Source organism: Cololabis saira, chromosome 16, assembly GCF_033807715.1.
Source record: "Cololabis saira isolate AMF1-May2022 chromosome 16, fColSai1.1, whole genome shotgun sequence".
Taxonomy (NCBI): domain Eukaryota; kingdom Metazoa; phylum Chordata; class Actinopteri; order Beloniformes; family Belonidae; genus Cololabis; species Cololabis saira.
In genome coordinates this window covers 29756635-29774349 of record NC_084602.1, presented here as the reverse complement: position 1 = coordinate 29774349, position 17715 = coordinate 29756635, and the positions used below count along the sequence as shown (strand labels likewise).

Sequence of the window (17715 nt, the reverse complement as noted above, 5' to 3'; positions counted from 1 at the left end):
CTTCACCCTCCCTTGACCCAAAGACAGCACAAGGGTTAATAAGAACTCATCATCGTAGAGTTAAAAAAGTCCTAATTACTGGTGTTCCAGGTGGGTCATCTCTAGTACTTACCCACTGGGGTGAGCTTGGTGGGACTGAGGGGGCGAGGGATGTTGTCCACACTGGGGGGAGGGACGATTTTCCCATCACTACTCTCTCCTCCTCCTTTCCCTCCATCTGTAACATCCTCCCCTGCTGCTTTCACTCCTCCACCTCCTCCGTGGAGGAAAGGGACGGGAGATGGAGACGAAGAGGATGTTGGGAGGATGGGTTTGCCGTAAACTGTGGAGAGAAAGGTACGGGTACAATGTAAAAACAGTTTCCAACTACATGTTTTGGGTCTGGAGCAGGGGTGTCAAATGTGCGGCATGTGGCCCGAGAGAGATTTTCATGCAGCCCGAGAGAAGTTTCCAACGCAAAAAAACGAAATGTTAATTTACTAAAAAGGAAGGCATAAATAATTGCCATGAATCGCAGCATATCCGATAATATATTTCTTCTACAAATCCATCGTTATTCCACAAAGAGAGCAGTTTTCAACATTTTTTTAGTTTTCTAGAATGCATTTGCCGATTTTATTTCTTTGTAGACGGTCGTTTATTTTTATTAACTGACTACTATTATATATTTTTTGCAAGAAAAATATCACTGCTAAAAAAGATGATAGAAGATATTTATTCGGAGAATTTCAGTTTTGAATACGAGGATAGTGACAAAGTAAAACAGTTAAAAGAGAAGTGCTGACTTTTTCGGCACACTGGCGTAAATATCCGCGCCAATTTTTAAAAGTAAATACACTTAATTGTACTGGAAAAATCTCTAAATCACAAAGAAACACTCTCGGATGTAATAAGAAAGATTTTGCTTTTAATTAAATTTCCCCATAAAAAAGCGAAATATAAAAATAAACACTTGTTTCTGTTTATCTGTATAAAATGATATCAAAAGTATCTTACATAATTTGAAAAAAAACGAGAAATTTCAAGAAAAGATCCTGAAGAAATATATTTTACATAATTAGAGTGTAAACAAAGTGCATATTTCCTTTAAAATTAACTAAACTGATATTGGATTAGATAACAATATTTAAAAAAAAAAGAATTAGAGAAAAAATGTTCCGCACCGTTTTTGTTATTTTGAGCGTTTGGGCCCGCGAGGAAAAAAATTGGTCAAATCTGGCCCGCCAAGCAAAATGAGTTTGACACCCCTGGTCTGGAGTCGTGCTATGCACCTGCTTTGACGGTCGGCCGGTTGCTGAGGGATCCGTAGTTCTTGGCCTGCGGCTGCTGGAGGTACATGCTGTAGATGGAGCTGCTGTTCATGGTGGCCGGGCCCTTCCTGGGGGACTGGGGCCTGGACGGGTGGTCCGGGACGTAGGGACGAACAGCCACCGCCGGAGGGGGGTCTGTGCGCTCCGTTTGGGAGGACAGTGGAGAGCCGGTAGGACCTAACAGCAGAAAACGTCATGAAAAGAAAATTAATCATTTGAAATAGCTTTTAGTAAATTAATTTAAAAAAAAAGGGTCACTCATAAATAAAGAAGAGGCCTCAGATCACCTTGGCCGGGATTGGGAGGGATAGAAATGCGCTGCTGTATTTGCTGTGAAGTGGGGGATGATGATGAAGAGGGGGAAGTGGCATTAGCGGCGCTGGAGCGGGGCCAGCCCAGCGTCCCGGGGGCAGAGCGGGGCAGCGAGCTCGTGGCACTGTGATGTCCTGCTGCCTGGTGGGTGGCGCTGGGATATGTACCGTAACCAGAAGGAAGCTGCTGGCAAAGAGAGACAGTGCAGCTGTTTTTAACCAAAACCTTCATGATTGTTCCTGAAACAGACTTTTGCCCGCAGACATCACAGTTTACAAGTACAGAAAAGTCATGTACAGCACTGGACTGCAAAGTGAGAGCCTCCACGCGGCCTTCAGGAAAGTACAGAATACCGTATTTTCTGGACTATAAGCCGCTACTTTTTTCATAGGTTTTGAACCATGCGGCTTATGCAAAGGTGCGGCTATTCTGTGGATTTTTCTTCCACCGCTCGGGGCGCTCTAACTGGAATTAGAATCAAAACTAAGACAAAATAAATGCAAAGAAGAATACGCTACTTCTTCTTTAGCAGATAGAAGTAGGTAGAAGCAGATTTCAAACAGATAAATAGATAAATAAATACTGGTTATTTTCTCTTGGTTCTGTCCCGTTTTAAACAGCAAAGTTGCTGCAGTGTTAAAAGACACTGATAGGACAATGGAATAACACTTCATTGGTTCTCAGGAAGGCATGAAGTTACAGACATTTGACATTTTTGTTGTTGCTGTTTAATTATTTTTATTAATTTTTTTTTTTTTTTTTAATTTCTTCCTTTATTATTATTAATGTAGAACAATCAGAATCATCAGACAGTACCCTGTTTAATATATATTTTTTTTTCTCTGTTTTTTTTCCCACTTCTGAATTAATGAACTATTAATATTTGGTACAAATGTGTACGAATTTATTTATTTTACATACTGCCATTTGTTTTGATGTTATAAGTGTTGTTGAATGTTACTATATTAAAAAAATCAATAAATATATGTTTAAAAAAAAAAAAAAAAGACACTGATAGATCTATTTAGGTACAAACATGTACATCATTTACAGTTCAAAATCCTTCTGTACATGTAGTAAATATCTAATCTAACAACATAAATATCTGCGGCTTGCATATCTTTTTTTTTTTTTTAAATAGAGCGGATGCGGCTTGTATGCAGGTGCAGCTTATAGTCCAGAAAATACAGTATTTAAATGTTGGTAAAATCTCACCATGGTTCACTGTAATAGTGTGAGACAGAAACTGTACCTGTTCTGGACTGCTGGTCCTCCAGTCCGGCACGCTCTTACCGATGCTCGGCCACGGAGCTTCATTAGCTGCACAGAGAGGAAGATGGGGAAGAGGAGAAGAGGTCAGAAAGAGGGGAAAAGCAATCAAGAGGTTGCAGACCACATTATAAGGGAAAGAGGTACTATGTACTATGAATGCCTAAGTGGGTAAAAAAAAACATGTGGCAAGTAAACAGAGTTAGTACTTAGTAGATGTAAAGAGAGCATTTCTTATAAGAGGCTGAAAGTCTTGATGCCCAGTTGAGGCCTGAAAAATAAATTCAGCTGCTACGGTTCAATAACAAAACTTGGCAGAGCAAAAAAAAAGAAAAAAGAAAAGGATAAAAAGCTTATCATTATAAAAATACACATAAAAAATGATGCAGTCAGCTCTACACATGACACTTCTGCTTCATTACAGCCTTCATAACAAGTTGTGTGCAATATGTGTAACAGACTCCCAGACATGTAGTTATATTTAATTGGACATTACAAGTCTGGCCTGCAGTTGTAAAGGCTTAACAACACGATGTCAAGTGCTAAACTGCCTGAAAGTCACCGTGCATGGCTGATAATTAAAACCTATTCTCACCTGAAAACATGTGATTAGTGGCAGTGCAACAAGAGCCACTGCTCATGAGAAGGGTATCGAAACTTTGGTGTGTGTAGCTGCTAGAATGTCCCAATGCCAAAACAGAATAACAAACTTCAATGTTATATGAAAGTTGCAGTCACTTAATGTGCATTTTGGTGCTGTTCTGCTATTTTTAACTCTTAAAAGCCTGATGGTGATAGGGGGGAAAAAACAACCAAAAACCCAGAGAACACAAAGCTGCGGCTACAAAGATTTCCCAGAAACCGACACGTCTGTTTCCTTCGCATCGAGAAAATAAAAACAGATGATAAATGGAGTTGTGAACTCTGCTTCTACTCTCTGGATCGTTTCATAACTATCTGACACAGTCAAGAAGCGCAGTCAGGTCACAGCATGGGTCAGTCGCTAAGTCCTGATCCACTCTTGCTTGTTAAGATGTGAAGGTAAAGCCTCATCTCAACCTCATGCTCATCCCTTATCCCCACCTGCAAGGAAACATCCTTGTGAGTAAGTCAGGTAAGTCAGGTGACCGCCAAAGTCTACTGACAGACTTACACTGTTACTACACTGTCACTGCTAAAAAAGTATTCATTATTATTATTGTCTACAGTGGTATTGACAGTGAGTCCCATTAGGTGTCACATTTGGCCAAATCTGTTGTCATAGTGTCATTTCAGACTGTTACCTAACCTCTCTGGCAGATATCAGCGGCACGGCCACGTCACAGGTTCTGCACGTACCGGGCTAATGCTGATTAACTATCTGCGGCCGGTACGGTAACGTGTGCAGCCTGCAGTCTGCCGCCGCTGTAACCTGCTGACCTCGGGGAGAAAACAGCCACGACAGGAAACAAACAGTCAGCTTTGTGCGGGGTGGAAACTTGGCCTTCTGCCTGGCAGCCCAGATTAGAAGCAGCCACTCGGAGTTGTGGAGAAAAGACGGCGGGCACAGAGGGCGCAGTGACGACACGGCGCTTCCCGGCACAAAAGGACAAACGGGTGTCCCAGGTTCCCGGTATCAGATCATCACAGCATGCCTCTGTACATTTAGTTCTAGGTAAATCAGGGCCTCCAGGAAACAAGGGCATTCCCCCAAAACATGATAGCAGACATCCGTGTCCTAATGTATCAGAAGTAAACAGGCTCCTGACGATTTACTGACATGTAAGAAGATGTACAGGACTGTCTCAGAAAATTAGAATATTGTGATAAAGTTCTTTATTTTCTGTAATGCAATTAAAAAAAACAAAAATGTCATACATTCTGGATTCATTACAAATCAACTGAAATATTGCAAGCCTTTTATTATTTTAATATTGCTGATTATGGCTTACAGTTTAAGATTAAGATTCTCAGAATATTCTAATTTTTTTTTGTATAGATGTCTTTATTGAGGGCATTAAAAAAAAGAAATAAGATTTACAATAACAATATAATTATCAATATTTCCCCCCCTTTTTTTAACCTTTCATAACATTACTTAAACCAAAATAAATAAATAATAATAATAATAATAATAATAATTTTAAAAAAATATCCCATTTTTTTAGATAGGATATTTGAGTTTTCTTAAGCTGTAAGCCATGATCAGCAATATTAAAATAATAAAAGGCTTGCAATATTTCAGTTGATTTGTAATGAATCCAGAATGTATGACATTTTTGCATTACAGACAATATAGGACTTTATCACAATATTCTAATTTTCTGAGACAGTCCTGTATAAATTTATCTTTGAAGTTTAACAAACATTGTATTTCATACCAAATTATGTCAAAAGAATATATCTTCCTGCCACTCATATCACAGTTAGACAAACATGGACTTGACCAGTTCTGGCAGATTACGGTACTAACTCTCTAGTTCATCGGTAAAATGTCTTCTTAAATGAACTCAGTACTTTTGAAGCCGTTTCTACTGATTTACAAAGATTCCTTGCAGGCCTGTCAAAAATAGGAGCAAAATAAGACCGTTGTGAAATGCAGATCCTGTTACCACTTTCTATCAAATATCCCTCCAAGTCAGTGAAATACGACGCCCTCTTTCTCTGACGTCTTGCTCTCAAATCAAAAACAAATTGGGAACCTTTGCTGTGATATTATTTCTTTTAAAGGTTTCCTTGTGTATTCAGCACTAATGTCAAGGTTTGTTTGATTGATTTAAAACATTTATTTTAATCAGTGTGATGACAGCCTGTGACCCTCCAAACCCTGCTTGCCTAAAACCTCCCATTATCCAACTCAAACACACACAAACACACACACATTACATAACCGCATATAGCCGCAGGTTTACACGGCTAAGACTTCCTTTCATTCTTTTGAGCCGGCCTGTCCAGAAGGCTGTTGGCATGATTTATAACCGTGTGTTTAACACATTACGTCGTTCTGGGAATAAATAGAACGGTGGCATTTGCGTTGGCATTCACAAACACAATGGGATTTGTAAGAGCGCTGATTTAAGACACAATTTTCTCTTAAACTTTGGAACTAGAAGATGATCTCATCCTGAAAGATGATATGAGATGATTCAACAAGGGAGCGATGACGACAGGTTACACCGACAAAGATAATGATGGAGGCACTAGAACAGGGGTCGGCAACCCAAAATGTTGAAAGAGCCATATTGGACCAAAAACACAAAAAACGAATATGTCTGGAGCCGCAAAAAATGAAAGCCTTAGAATGAAGACAAATGGTGAAAGGAGAAATGTTGAAAAAAAGTCAAAATGTGGAGAAAAAAGTCAAAATTTAGAGAAAAAAGTCAAAATGTTGAGATTAATGTTGAAGTACAATCTCGAGAAAAAAGTTCAAATGTTGAGAAAAAAGTGGAAATGTCGAGAAAAAAGTCGAAATGTTGAGAAAAAAGTCGAAATGTCGAGATTAAAAAGGAAAGGAAAAAGGAAGAAAAAAAAGTGGAAAAAAGGAAAGAAAGAAGAAAAAAGAAAAAAAAAACAAGAAAAGAAAGAAAAAAAAGGAAAAAAAGAGAAAAAAAGAGAAAATAAAGACAAAGAAAGAGAAAAAAAGGAAGAAAAAAAGAAGAAAAAAGGGAAAAAAAAGGAAAAAAATAAGAAAAAAGCAAAAAAAAAAAGAAAAGAAAGAAAAAAAGGAAAAAAAGAGAAAAGAAAGAGAAAGAAAGAGAAAAAAAGGAAGAAAAAAAAGAAGCAAAAAAGAAGAAAAAGGGGAAAAAAAGGAAAAAAAGGTGAAAAATTATTGAAAAAGCTCCAGGAGCCACTAGGCCGGCGCTAAAGAGCCGCATGCGGCTTTAGAGCCGCGGGTTGCCGACCCCTGCACTAGAAAGTCAAACTAGTGTGATTATTAGTCACATTTAATCAAGTCATAATGAGATTGGTGTCTCTGCTCTAACTATTGGTAAAAAAAAAAGAGAGAGAGACAATTTCCCAATTATTTCCCAGTACAATTGAATGAGTGGGAGTGAAGATCAGGGCTGGCTTTCAGTTTATTTTCTGACGTGGTTTCCTCACCCTGAGCAGCTGCTGACTATCAGATGTCTTGTCTCCGTCTTTTATACGCATGACCCTTACATTTTGAGGTCATTTTGTGAGGATGATTTAATTATGTCCCCGTCTCCTCACCATCTGGCCTGTGTAGTCGCACCGACACAAACACTTTGCTGGATGATCTGTTCGTATGTCCTCTTCGCTGTTCCAGCCCAGGACCAAGATTAACACCATGCGCTGCATTTAGCATCTTTTATGCATGATGACTGAAAATGGTGAAATCATAATTTCATTAAGAGGTCTATATTTATCTGGTTATGAACCTGCGTTAAAGATGTTGTAGGTCACAAGTAAAGTTGCTTTCGTCAATGAAAATTATGACTAAATATTGTCGTCAACGAACCGATAACGATAATTAAATACAGGACTGTCTCAGAAAATTAGAATATTGTGATAAAGTTTTTTATTTTCTGTAATGCAATTAAAAAAACAAAAATGTCATACATTCTGGATTCATTACAAATCAACTGAAATATTTCAAGCCTTTTATTATTTAATATTGCTGATTATGGCTTACAGTTTAAGATTAAGATTCCCAGAATATTCAAATTTTTTGAGATAGGATATTTGAGTTTCTTAAGCTGTAAGCCATGATCAGCAATATTAAAATAATAAAAGGCTTGCAATATTTCAGTTGATTTGTAATGAATCCAGAATGTATGACATTTTTGCATTACAGAAAATAAAGGACTTTATCACAATATTCTAATTTTCGGAGACAGTCCTGTATATAATGCAATATCGTAAACGAATAAAAACAAGACTAAAATGTAGATTACAAAATAAAAACTCTGCTAAAATGTGTCTTCATTTTCATTGACCAAAATGAGACGAGACGAAATGTTCTACCAAAGATCATTAATCTCCATGTTTTCAGTAGTTTCTCTGGTTTAGTTCTGCTGGGTGACGTTAGTCCTCAATCCCAGTCGCTGCAGCGGGGAATCAGATCCAGAAGATGCTGCAGAGTTAGAGGCTGATGCCGTTAACGCAGAGCTCTAGGTTCACATCAATTTAAAAAAAAGTTAAATTGAGAAACGCGGGGATCTGCTCTGAGGCTGGGAGAAGAAGAAGATCCATCTTTCGATACACTTTCCTACATAGACGTGGAAAAGAAAACCCAATGTGTCGTCAAAAAAGAAAAAGATGGGGAGAAATGTGGAAAAATAAATATGTTATAAACTCAAATTAGAGTCTTCTGTATCTGGAATGAATGTATTCTTGAGTCTATAAGGTAACAATAATATAATAATAAGTTAAACTTGTTTGAATTGTAGAATGGGTTTGGCTAAATACAATCTTTGACTAAAACGAGACTAAAATGGTCCTGGACAATTCTGACTAAAGTAAGACTAAAATGCTCAGACTTTTAGTCGACTGAAACTTGACACGACTACGAGTATGAACACGACTAAAACTAATACAAACTAAAATGATAGCTTGACCCAAAGACTAGACTAAAACTAAAATTGAAACACGCTGACAAAAACAACATTAGACACAAGATCATAACTGATGATTATAAGGACGTGTAACGTTTTCTGAAGTGTTACAATCAATCCAGAAGAGATAGATGCTACTTTTTGTGAATCACAAAAACAGCAGTACTGTTTATAAGTCTCTAAGTTTTCTTTACACTGTATGATACATGCTTTTCTAAGATGCAGACATTAGTTTTGGTTATTGCCAGTACTGGAGTTGAGGGGGGATGGCATCCCCCCTGAAATAAAAACGGTCAAAATCATCCCCCCTTTCCATCCCTTATGTCATTTGATCAATGAATGTGGTTTTACTGCTATTTCAACATTTAGAGTCATCACCAGAAAAATAACACCAGAAAAATAACTTATTTGACAATTTTCACCTGTTTCAAGTAAATTTTCACTTGAAATAAGTAGGAAAATCTGCCAGTGGGACAAGATTTATCTTCTCATTACAAGCAAAAAAATCTTGTTCCACTGGCAGATTTTTCTACTTATTTCAAGTGAAAATCTACTTGAAACAGGTGAAAATTGTTTTTTCCAGTGATGAGTCTTGTTTTAAGTGTAATGAGATTTTTTTTTACTAAAATGAGACATTTTAACTAGAAATATTCTTGTTAAGATTTTGAGTTTTTGCAGTGATCCATTTTACTTATCCTGTGAAGGACAGAGTCATATTGAAAACATTCAGAAAAGTGTTTTTTATTGTTGTGTTTTGATGTATTTGATGTAAGCCCAGTGGATATTTAAAGCTTACAGAAGGCTGCATTTAACTGCTGCTATGTCATTCCTGCAGTATTTCTGCAGGTGTTTTGGTCACTGCAATTATTTGTAATATATCATATTATTTGTAATCAGCACAAATTATCTGTCCCCATATGATAAAATCCACCATCCCCCCTGATATTTTTTTTACAACTCGAGTACTGGTTATTGCACATCTTTCTCCTAGGTACGGCACGGGGGAGTTACGCTCCAGGAGCTGCTAATCTAACACAGAGTGGTGAGTATGTTTCTCTACGGGCCCCTCCAGAACTCACAGTTGTTACCGTCCCCTCCGTGAGGGGATGGGGGTCCGGCCCACGCCTCGGTGGGCTCAGACAGGACGATGTCTAAATCTGAGACTTTCCACTGGATGGAAGACTTCCTGTTGCCCGTCCTGTCGTCCTCTGCGCGGCCACCAAACACAACAACAGGAACAACCACCAAAAACACAACGGGACGACAACGACGCCATCATGACGACATCACAATGACAGTCGCAACAGCGAGCACCACATTAGTGAGGGTAAACACGGAGTCACCACGTTGTAACAACAGATAAGGGGAAGGAACCAACAAGGAGCCAACAAACAGGAAAGAAAAAGAAACAGACCAGTTAGACCAGAGACAGATTCAAGTCTCAAGTGTAAAAGCAACTAAAAAATGCCAAACAAGCAGAAGTGTAGTCCTACCAACCTGAGAGGGAGCGGGTGTGGCTGAGCTGAGAGGGTTTAGGTGGAGGGTCGGGGGGCAGAGGGTAGCCGGCCTCGGATCTCCCCTCAGAAGGAACCTGGATGTACGGGCAGACGGCCGCCACCCGGCCTGAAACTCCGCCGCCGGGGTGGGGAGAGGTCTGAGGGGAGGCCAGGCCTCCGCCGTTCATCCGGCTCAACTACACACAGATAGAAACGAGAAACTTCAGAAACTGCCGAGCAAAGTTTAAGCTGCCGTGACGGAAACACGGATGAAATTCTGTACCTCTGCTCTCTTCTTGTGCAGGCGTTCTCTGAGGTCGCCGATGCGCTGATCCATCACCGTCACCTGGGCATTCCTCTTGTTCAGGAGCTCCTTGTTGTGGGCCAGCTTGCTGCTCTGCTCCAAGTTATGGCGGTTACGAGCCTGAAACACAGAGTTGGAGATGCTGCGTTAGGAAACCCCTTTCTGATCAAAGACCTTTGCAGATAGATGTTTGCATGTTTATTTGCTTATTTAAAAGGATCCCCATTATTTGACGCCAAAACGAAAGCTAGTCTTCCTAGGGTCCAGACAATAAAATACAAAATCAAACATACAATCTCAATTGATAAAGTACATTTAAAAAAATAAAAATAAAATTACAAATAAGAAATAAAGAAAAACATCATACAAATCATATAGAATTTGATGTATTGATCTCACTCGATCAGATACGCTATATGTTGTTAACCCTTGTGCTGTCTTGGGGTCAAAATGACCCAATTCTTCTATCCTTCTTTCCTCCTGCCATGCTCTCTCCTTCCTTCTTCCTTTCCTCTTTTCCTCCTTTTTTACCCTCCTTTACTCCTTTTTCTTCCTACCTCCCTTCCGTTATTCGTTCCTTTATTACCTTCTTTGCTTTTCCTTCCTTCTTTCCTTTCTTTCTCCCTTCCTTCCATCTTTTCTCCCTTGCTTACTCCCTTTCCTACTTCCTTCCTTCTTTTCTCCTTTCTTCCTTACTTCCTTCTTTCCTTCCTTCTATCTTTTCTCCCTTCCTCCGTTCCTTCCTTCCTTCCTTCCTTCCTTCCTTCCTTCCTTCCTTCCTTCCTTCCTTCCTTCCTTCCTTCCTTCCTTCCTTCCTTCCTTACTTCCTTACTTCCTTCTTTTCTCCTTTCTTCCTTACTTCCTTCTTTCCTGCCTTCCATCTTTTCTCCCTTCCTTACTCCCTTTCCTACTTCCTTCCTTCCTTCCTTCCCTCCCTCCTTCCTTCCTTCCTTCCTTCCTTCCTTCCTTCCTTCCTTCCTTCCTTCCTTCCTTCCTTCCTTCCTTCCTTCCTTCCTTCCTTCCTTCCTTCCTTCCTTCCTTCCTTCCTTCCTTCCTTCCTTCATTCCTTCTTTTCTCCCTTCACCCTCCCTTGACCCAAAGACAGCACAAGGGTTAAGGTGGTGACAACAAATACATTCTTAGTCTTCGTTTCAAATCAGCCTTTCTTTTGATGTCACGAATCTCACCTGGAAGGGTGTTCCAATCTGCAACTGATCTATAAAGTACTGTCCTCTTCATAGAGTCAGACTTAGGTAAGGGGAACATAATCCAACCACTATTCGTCCCTCGAGTGTTATATGAATGAATATTTGAACAATTAGTTATATTATTATAGAGACATTTAGGAGTCTGATTGTTAATAATTCTATGGAAATATGTAAGTACATTAGTTGATATCCTATCCTCAACCCTCAGCCAGGAGAGACATGTGTGTCATATACCTGCAGCTCCTGGTAGAGCTTCCTCAGCTCCAGGGCTGCAGGGCCAGACAGAGCTTTGTGTCCGGTGGTTGCACCCTGCGACCCCGGAGTTGGTGCACCGGAGTGCAGCTGAAGGCGTCCTCTCCTCAAGTCCTCCAGCTGTTGACTCAACTGCCAGAAAACAATGTTCAAAAGGAAATGAATGACAGCTCCTTTGCTGCAGGCAAACAATCTTTGGAAAAACTGGGCCTATTTGTGGGAAACTAGCCTTCACTGGAGCGTAACCTCCACCTCACCTGGTCAACTCTGATCACTGCAGACTGCAGCTCTGCCTGCTTCTCCTGGAAAAGGTTGCTCACATGCTCAATCTCTGCAGCTGCAAACAAAAGACAGAGGCAGGACATGAATCAGAGCAATTCTATCTTTATCTACAGGACTGTCTCAGAAAATTTGAATATTGTGATAAAGTCCTTTATTTTCTGTAATGCAAAAATGTCATACATTCTGGATTCATTACAAATCAACTGAAATATTGCAAGCCTTTTATTATTTTAATATTGCTGATCATGGCTTACAGCTTAAGAAAACTCAAATATCCTATCTCAAAAAATTAAAATATTCTGGGAATCTTAATCTTAAACTGTAAGCCATAATCAGCAATATTAAAATAATAAAAGGCTTGCAATATTTCAGTTGATTTGTAATGAATCCAGAATGTATGACATTTTTGTTTTTTTAATTGCATTACAGAAAATAAAGAACTTTATCACAATATTCTAACTTTCTGAGACAGTCCTGTATTAACGCCATACACTTAACTTACTTAGAGTCATCATGCATGTGTTTGAAAGTGTGCAGGCTTACAGAGGTTTCCATTGATCAGTTTGCTGTAGTCCACTTGCCCCCTCATGGCTCGGATCTTCTTCAGCTTTGCCTCCTGCGTGTCTACTCGCTCCTTCAGCCGCTGCAGCTTCTCGGCCTCAGACTAAAAAATGACAACCGGCAACTGCTCATTTCAACGGCTTCTGAAAAGTCATAGAAAGTGTTTTTCCAGACTCATTTATTTATGTAATGAAGCAAATCCTGTTTGTGAGGCAAGCTTTGAAGGCAAGCCTCCATCCCGACTCCACAGTCTGATGGGAACACATGCTAACATGTTGTGAAGCCTTCCAGACGGGCAGCGGAGAGACGTACACATGTTACCCACCTGAGTCTGGCCCTGGTTAGCTCTGCCTCCCTGGTGAAGGTACCGCAGTCTCTGCTCCTACAAGGAAATAACAACAGCACGTTTTTAGTGAACATTTTAGCTGGACTGACTGCTGCAAACAGCTTTTAAAGATTGTGCAGCAAAACAAAGGTCTAAAAGGCTGTTTTCTCTATCAGCTCGGTCAAACTCCTAAATAAACACTTTTCCTGTTAAAGTTAAACTGACAAAATGTTCATTTTTACCAGGCTTGAATTTCAACTTGATTATAATGTGCTGCAAACCATTTAGTCATAATCTTCAGGTGTAGCAGTCAGAAATACAAATATTTCCCATTTAACGTACAATGTTTGTGGGGAGTGTTTTGAATCGTTAGTTTTGATTCCAGAGATGTTAACTTGCCAGTTGGCTGCAGGTTCTTAGACACACTTTGGTGTTTGTTACTTCTTTCTTTCTTTTTTTGCAGATTCACATTTTTCAAGTTGTCATTTGAAATTCGGTAGAAGAAATTCTGTTTTTAGAAATTAACCAAAAGTCCATTAGTTGTCCAAACGACGCACAATGACACGCAGATTAAATTAGTCCCTCATCGTTGTCCAGTAACTTATAGTTCATGTAAATACTATTTAAGGGTGTGCGCTGCTTTTAATAGATATTCACAGGTGTGTTGTCGGTAGTGGTTCTTCATTTTGCTTTGCTGATTTTACTAAAGATGGAAGGATGATGAGTCGGCCCCAGGCCTGGCACAACTGAGCCGTCATAAACCTGAGATATCATCTAGATTAGATCTTTATTGTCATTGTTATATAACAACGAAATTAAAATCTGCACTGAATAAGCACCATCAGTTTAATATTTAACCCTATAATGTCAGATGTGTCATATTTGATGCATTTCTGAGATCTTTGTAGCATCTTCTTAATCAAAAAAGAAAAAAAAAGTTTGATTAAAATCAGAAAATTATAAAAAATAAAACAACAAAATAAAAAATATGAAGTGTTTTTGATTCAAATATATAATTAACACCTCAAATATAAAGAAATGTGGGATTTTTTGGGGTGTTATTTCATATGTCAGGCTTTAAAGGGTTAAAAGCTGGGTCTTTTTTTTTCTTTTACTAGAACCATTCATTGATGATGATAGTGTCCCTGCATGCTGCTAACACAGAGCAACACCCACACACACTGCAAGGAACAAAGCAAACGCCGGCTCCAGCTGAACTTAACAGCTCCAGCAGTTTCTTACAAATGAGCAAAATAAGAACTTAGATATTGTTTCTGCATCATTGTTGTGTAACTCTTATGTCAGGCATTGATTTTCACTTGAGTTGTGTGTACTCATGAACTTGAACAACATACAGTACATACACAAAATAAGACTAATAGTCTGCAGGGAAGCAAGACATAAAAGAAAGAGGGAAAGGAACGCAAAGGCCACCGTGAGTGATGCTGACCGAGGCATTTTACACCTCTTTCTGTGTACCGTGTTGGCACATTGTAGCTGACCTGTGTGTCTCGCACTCACACGGATACACACTGAGGAAAGGGGAAGTGGAATGTTGGCAAGTAGCCACACAACATTTACTGAAAGGACACACACACACGCACACACACACACACTCTTCATTACATAACAGCAGCGTGTTCGCTTGCAAAGTACAAGAGTGAAAGTTATATTTTTGCTGCTTTACGCTCGTTTTAAGGACGGCCTCCAACGGAAACTGGAGACTCTTCCATCTGACGAAACAGGGAGGGGCTTACCGTGGTGGAAGGAAACATTTAATCACTGCTACTTTTACAGGAGCCAGGAAATTCCTGCTTTTGAAAAATGTGACGGAAGATAATCATTACTGCCTTTGTAGTCTTAAAAAAAACTGATAAAAGTTGGTGGTTGAAAGAATTTTCACAAATTCAGCCTGGGTAGACACTTTTTTTTCCTTTCTTATTTTATTGGCTCACATTTCCGACTCTTTCCTGGAGTAGAAATGTGCCTGGGCTTCCCAGCAGCTGCAGCTCGATCCACTCAGGGGTCATATCCTAAATGTGGGAACGGGGACAGCTGAGCGTGATCTGCACCGCTGCTACACACAGAACCTGACGCTTAGCGGCGGCGGCCAGTCTTCACTGGAGAACCCTCCCCTGTCCTGTCAGCCTTAGACTGTGACCTAATCACACGCACTGTTCCTGCAGGACGTGTGTGCAGGGATTCAAACACTCACACACACACACACACACACACACACACTAGGGATGGGCGATATGGACTAAAAAATGTATCACGATCATTTCTGTCATTTATCCCGATAACGATAAAAATTACGATAAAAAAAATACCAATTCAACTCCACCTTTGTAACTATAAATCTATCTCGCTCTCAGATCCGCCATGTTTGTTACACAAAAACATCATCAACGGGAATTTATCCTTCTTTCTTTCTTTCTTTCTTTCTTTCTTTCTTTCTTTCTTTCTTTCTTTCTTTCTTTCTTTCTTTCTTTCTTTCTTTCTTTCTTTCTTTCTTTCTTTCTTTCTTTCTTTCTTTCAGGCTCATTTCCGTCCTTCCTTCCTTCCTTCCTTCCTTCCTTCCTTGCTTCCTTCTTTTTTCCCTTCCTTCCTTCTTTCTTCCTGCTCTCTCCTTCCTTCCTCCTTTCCTTGTTTTCTCCCTTCCTTCCTCCTTTCCTTGTTTTCTCCCTTCCTTCCTCCTTTCCTTGTTTTCTCCCTTCCTTCCTCCTTTCCTTGTTTTCTCCCTTCCTTCCTCCCTTCCTTCCTTCCTTCCTTCCTTCCTTCCTTCCTTCCTTCCTTCCTTCCTTCCTTCCTTCCTTCCTTCCTTCCTTCCTTCCTTCCTTCCTTCCTTCCTTCCTTGTGCGTGGATTTAATGCAGAACCATAATTCAGGCTTTACACAAAAACATCAAGGGTAATTTATCGTTTTTACCGCGAGATGATAAATTGTTATCGTGAGGAATTTTTTTGACAGCATATCGTGAACGGTAAAATATCGCCCATTCCTAACACGCACGCACGCACGCACGCACGCACGCACGCACGCACGCACGCACGCACGCACGCACGCACGCACGCACGCACGCACGCACGCACGCACGCACGCACGCACGCACGCACGCACGCACGCACGCACGCACGCACGCACGCACGCACGCACGCACGCACGCACGCACGCACGCACGCACGCACGCACGCACGCACACACACACACACACACACACACACACACACACACACACACACACACACACACACACACACACACACACACTGGGGCCCCTAACTTGACCCTTTTATACGGGCTCTAATGTACATAATCTCACACTCCCTGACAGGTAATCCATCCCGCAGCTGTGAGCGTAGAATATGTGTGCGCACACGTTACCTTGGCGATCAACATCTGCTGCTGAGCCTCTATTTGCTGCTGTTGTCTCGTGGCCATTTCCTGGAGCTCGGAGAGGGTCAGCTCCACACGGGGAACCTAAACAAACACACACACCAAAACACACGTATTGTTAGACTGTATATTTGTACAGAACCTCCGTAGAAAAAGCCAGCGTTTCCTTTGTGTATTGTTTCTCTATTTTCTTCCTTTACACATGAGCGAGTGTAGGACCGGTGCTGAAATGGTGAAAAATGCAAACAGTGACAGGAGATAAAGCACAGCTGCACACACATATATCAGCTCACACTTTGGGTCACAGAGCAGTTTCAGCGAGCTTCGCTGTTATTATTGTCGCAGACGGTGGCCTTGGCAGAGCGACAGAATTACAGTTTTGATTTGGGGAAAAACTGTCCCAAGTGCTTTCTGTACTTTTCATCAGACCTGCCACCCTGTGACACAGACTTCGACATCAGCTGGATGAGATCTTTTCACGCTGATCAGTTGTCATCTCCATACTTATTGACCCTTTTTGTATCCAATATTTTCTTTGGGAAATGCATTTCCAAGAACTGTCTTTTAGGACATCTGTGTGACTGAGGGTAATACCATTGTTAGAAAACAGCAGAAGGTTTCAGGGCAGCTACATCCTGCTATTGTGTATGATCTCTAACGAACGCACTCGTGCTGCACCTGGTCTACAGCGTAGGCTCTCGCACAACCATGCATAATGAAATATACGCCAGTCACTGCTCTGAGTCAGTTGTTGAGTTTGACAGTTGAACTGTACGTATCCAAAACAGAATTTAATAAAGTAAGTAAGCACAGGATGTTTCCATGTCCGTCTGGTGGGGAGTGGATAAGTCAGTGACTCTCTAACTAAATCACCATGAGGGATACTGCAGGAGTGCGTCAGTAAAGTACGAAACCATGCACATGGACCATGGTAGACTGGAAAGGTCTGGCCTTACAGGTGAGTACTAATAAATATCACCTCAAGCAAAACTATCTGAATACTTATAAGTCATGATGAAGACGTGTCAGTCAGGGTACGGAGGGAATGGAACCAGAAACTGTAGAAATGCTGTGATGTTGTGACCATGAGTGAGCTTTCAATTACAAAAAAGAAGGGGCTTAGCATAAAACCCTGAGGACAGCCAGAGTGAACATAATGTTATAAACCACTGAGAAATGATGTTAATAATTACACGGATACCACCGCTCACGGACACAAATCCTCTGACTTCCCCAAAACAAAGGAAAAACCTTTTTAAGACATATTTAGACATAAATACCTAAAGCAAAACAGGGCCAGGACTTTCTCTGCAGCTGCCTTTTCACGCAAGCACTTCACAATAGTAGACAACCCAATTCATTCTTAATGATAAAATAAAATAATATTTAGAAACAATTAATTTTTTATTAATACATTTTTTTTCAATGAATAATAAACACTTCAA

At 40.3% G+C, this 17715-nt stretch overlaps 1 protein-coding gene across 2 annotated transcripts in view; it reads right to left on the bottom strand.

Moving 5' to 3' along the window:
• LOC133462932 (apoptosis-stimulating of p53 protein 1-like) overlaps positions 1-17715 on the bottom strand; it is a 63891-nt gene that overhangs the window by 10934 nt on the left and 35242 nt on the right. Inside the window, exons 5-16 of one of the 2 annotated variants that reach the window (XM_061744465.1) lie at positions 16259-16354; positions 12875-12931; positions 12532-12652; positions 11964-12043; positions 11689-11838; positions 10226-10366; positions 9944-10139; positions 9526-9654; positions 2875-2942; positions 1598-1805; positions 1272-1487; positions 113-322 (exon numbers count right to left, since the gene is read on the bottom strand). In XM_061744465.1, coding sequence (XP_061600449.1) covers positions 113-322; positions 1272-1487; positions 1598-1805; positions 2875-2942; positions 9526-9654; positions 9944-10139; positions 10226-10366; positions 11689-11838; positions 11964-12043; positions 12532-12652; positions 12875-12931; positions 16259-16354 — 1672 coding nt within the window. The remainder of the gene's footprint in view (positions 1-112; positions 323-1271; positions 1488-1597; positions 1806-2874; positions 2943-9525; positions 9655-9943; positions 10140-10225; positions 10367-11688; positions 11839-11963; positions 12044-12531; positions 12653-12874; positions 12932-16258; positions 16355-17715) is intronic. The other variant, XM_061744466.1, reaches the window with a different exon arrangement.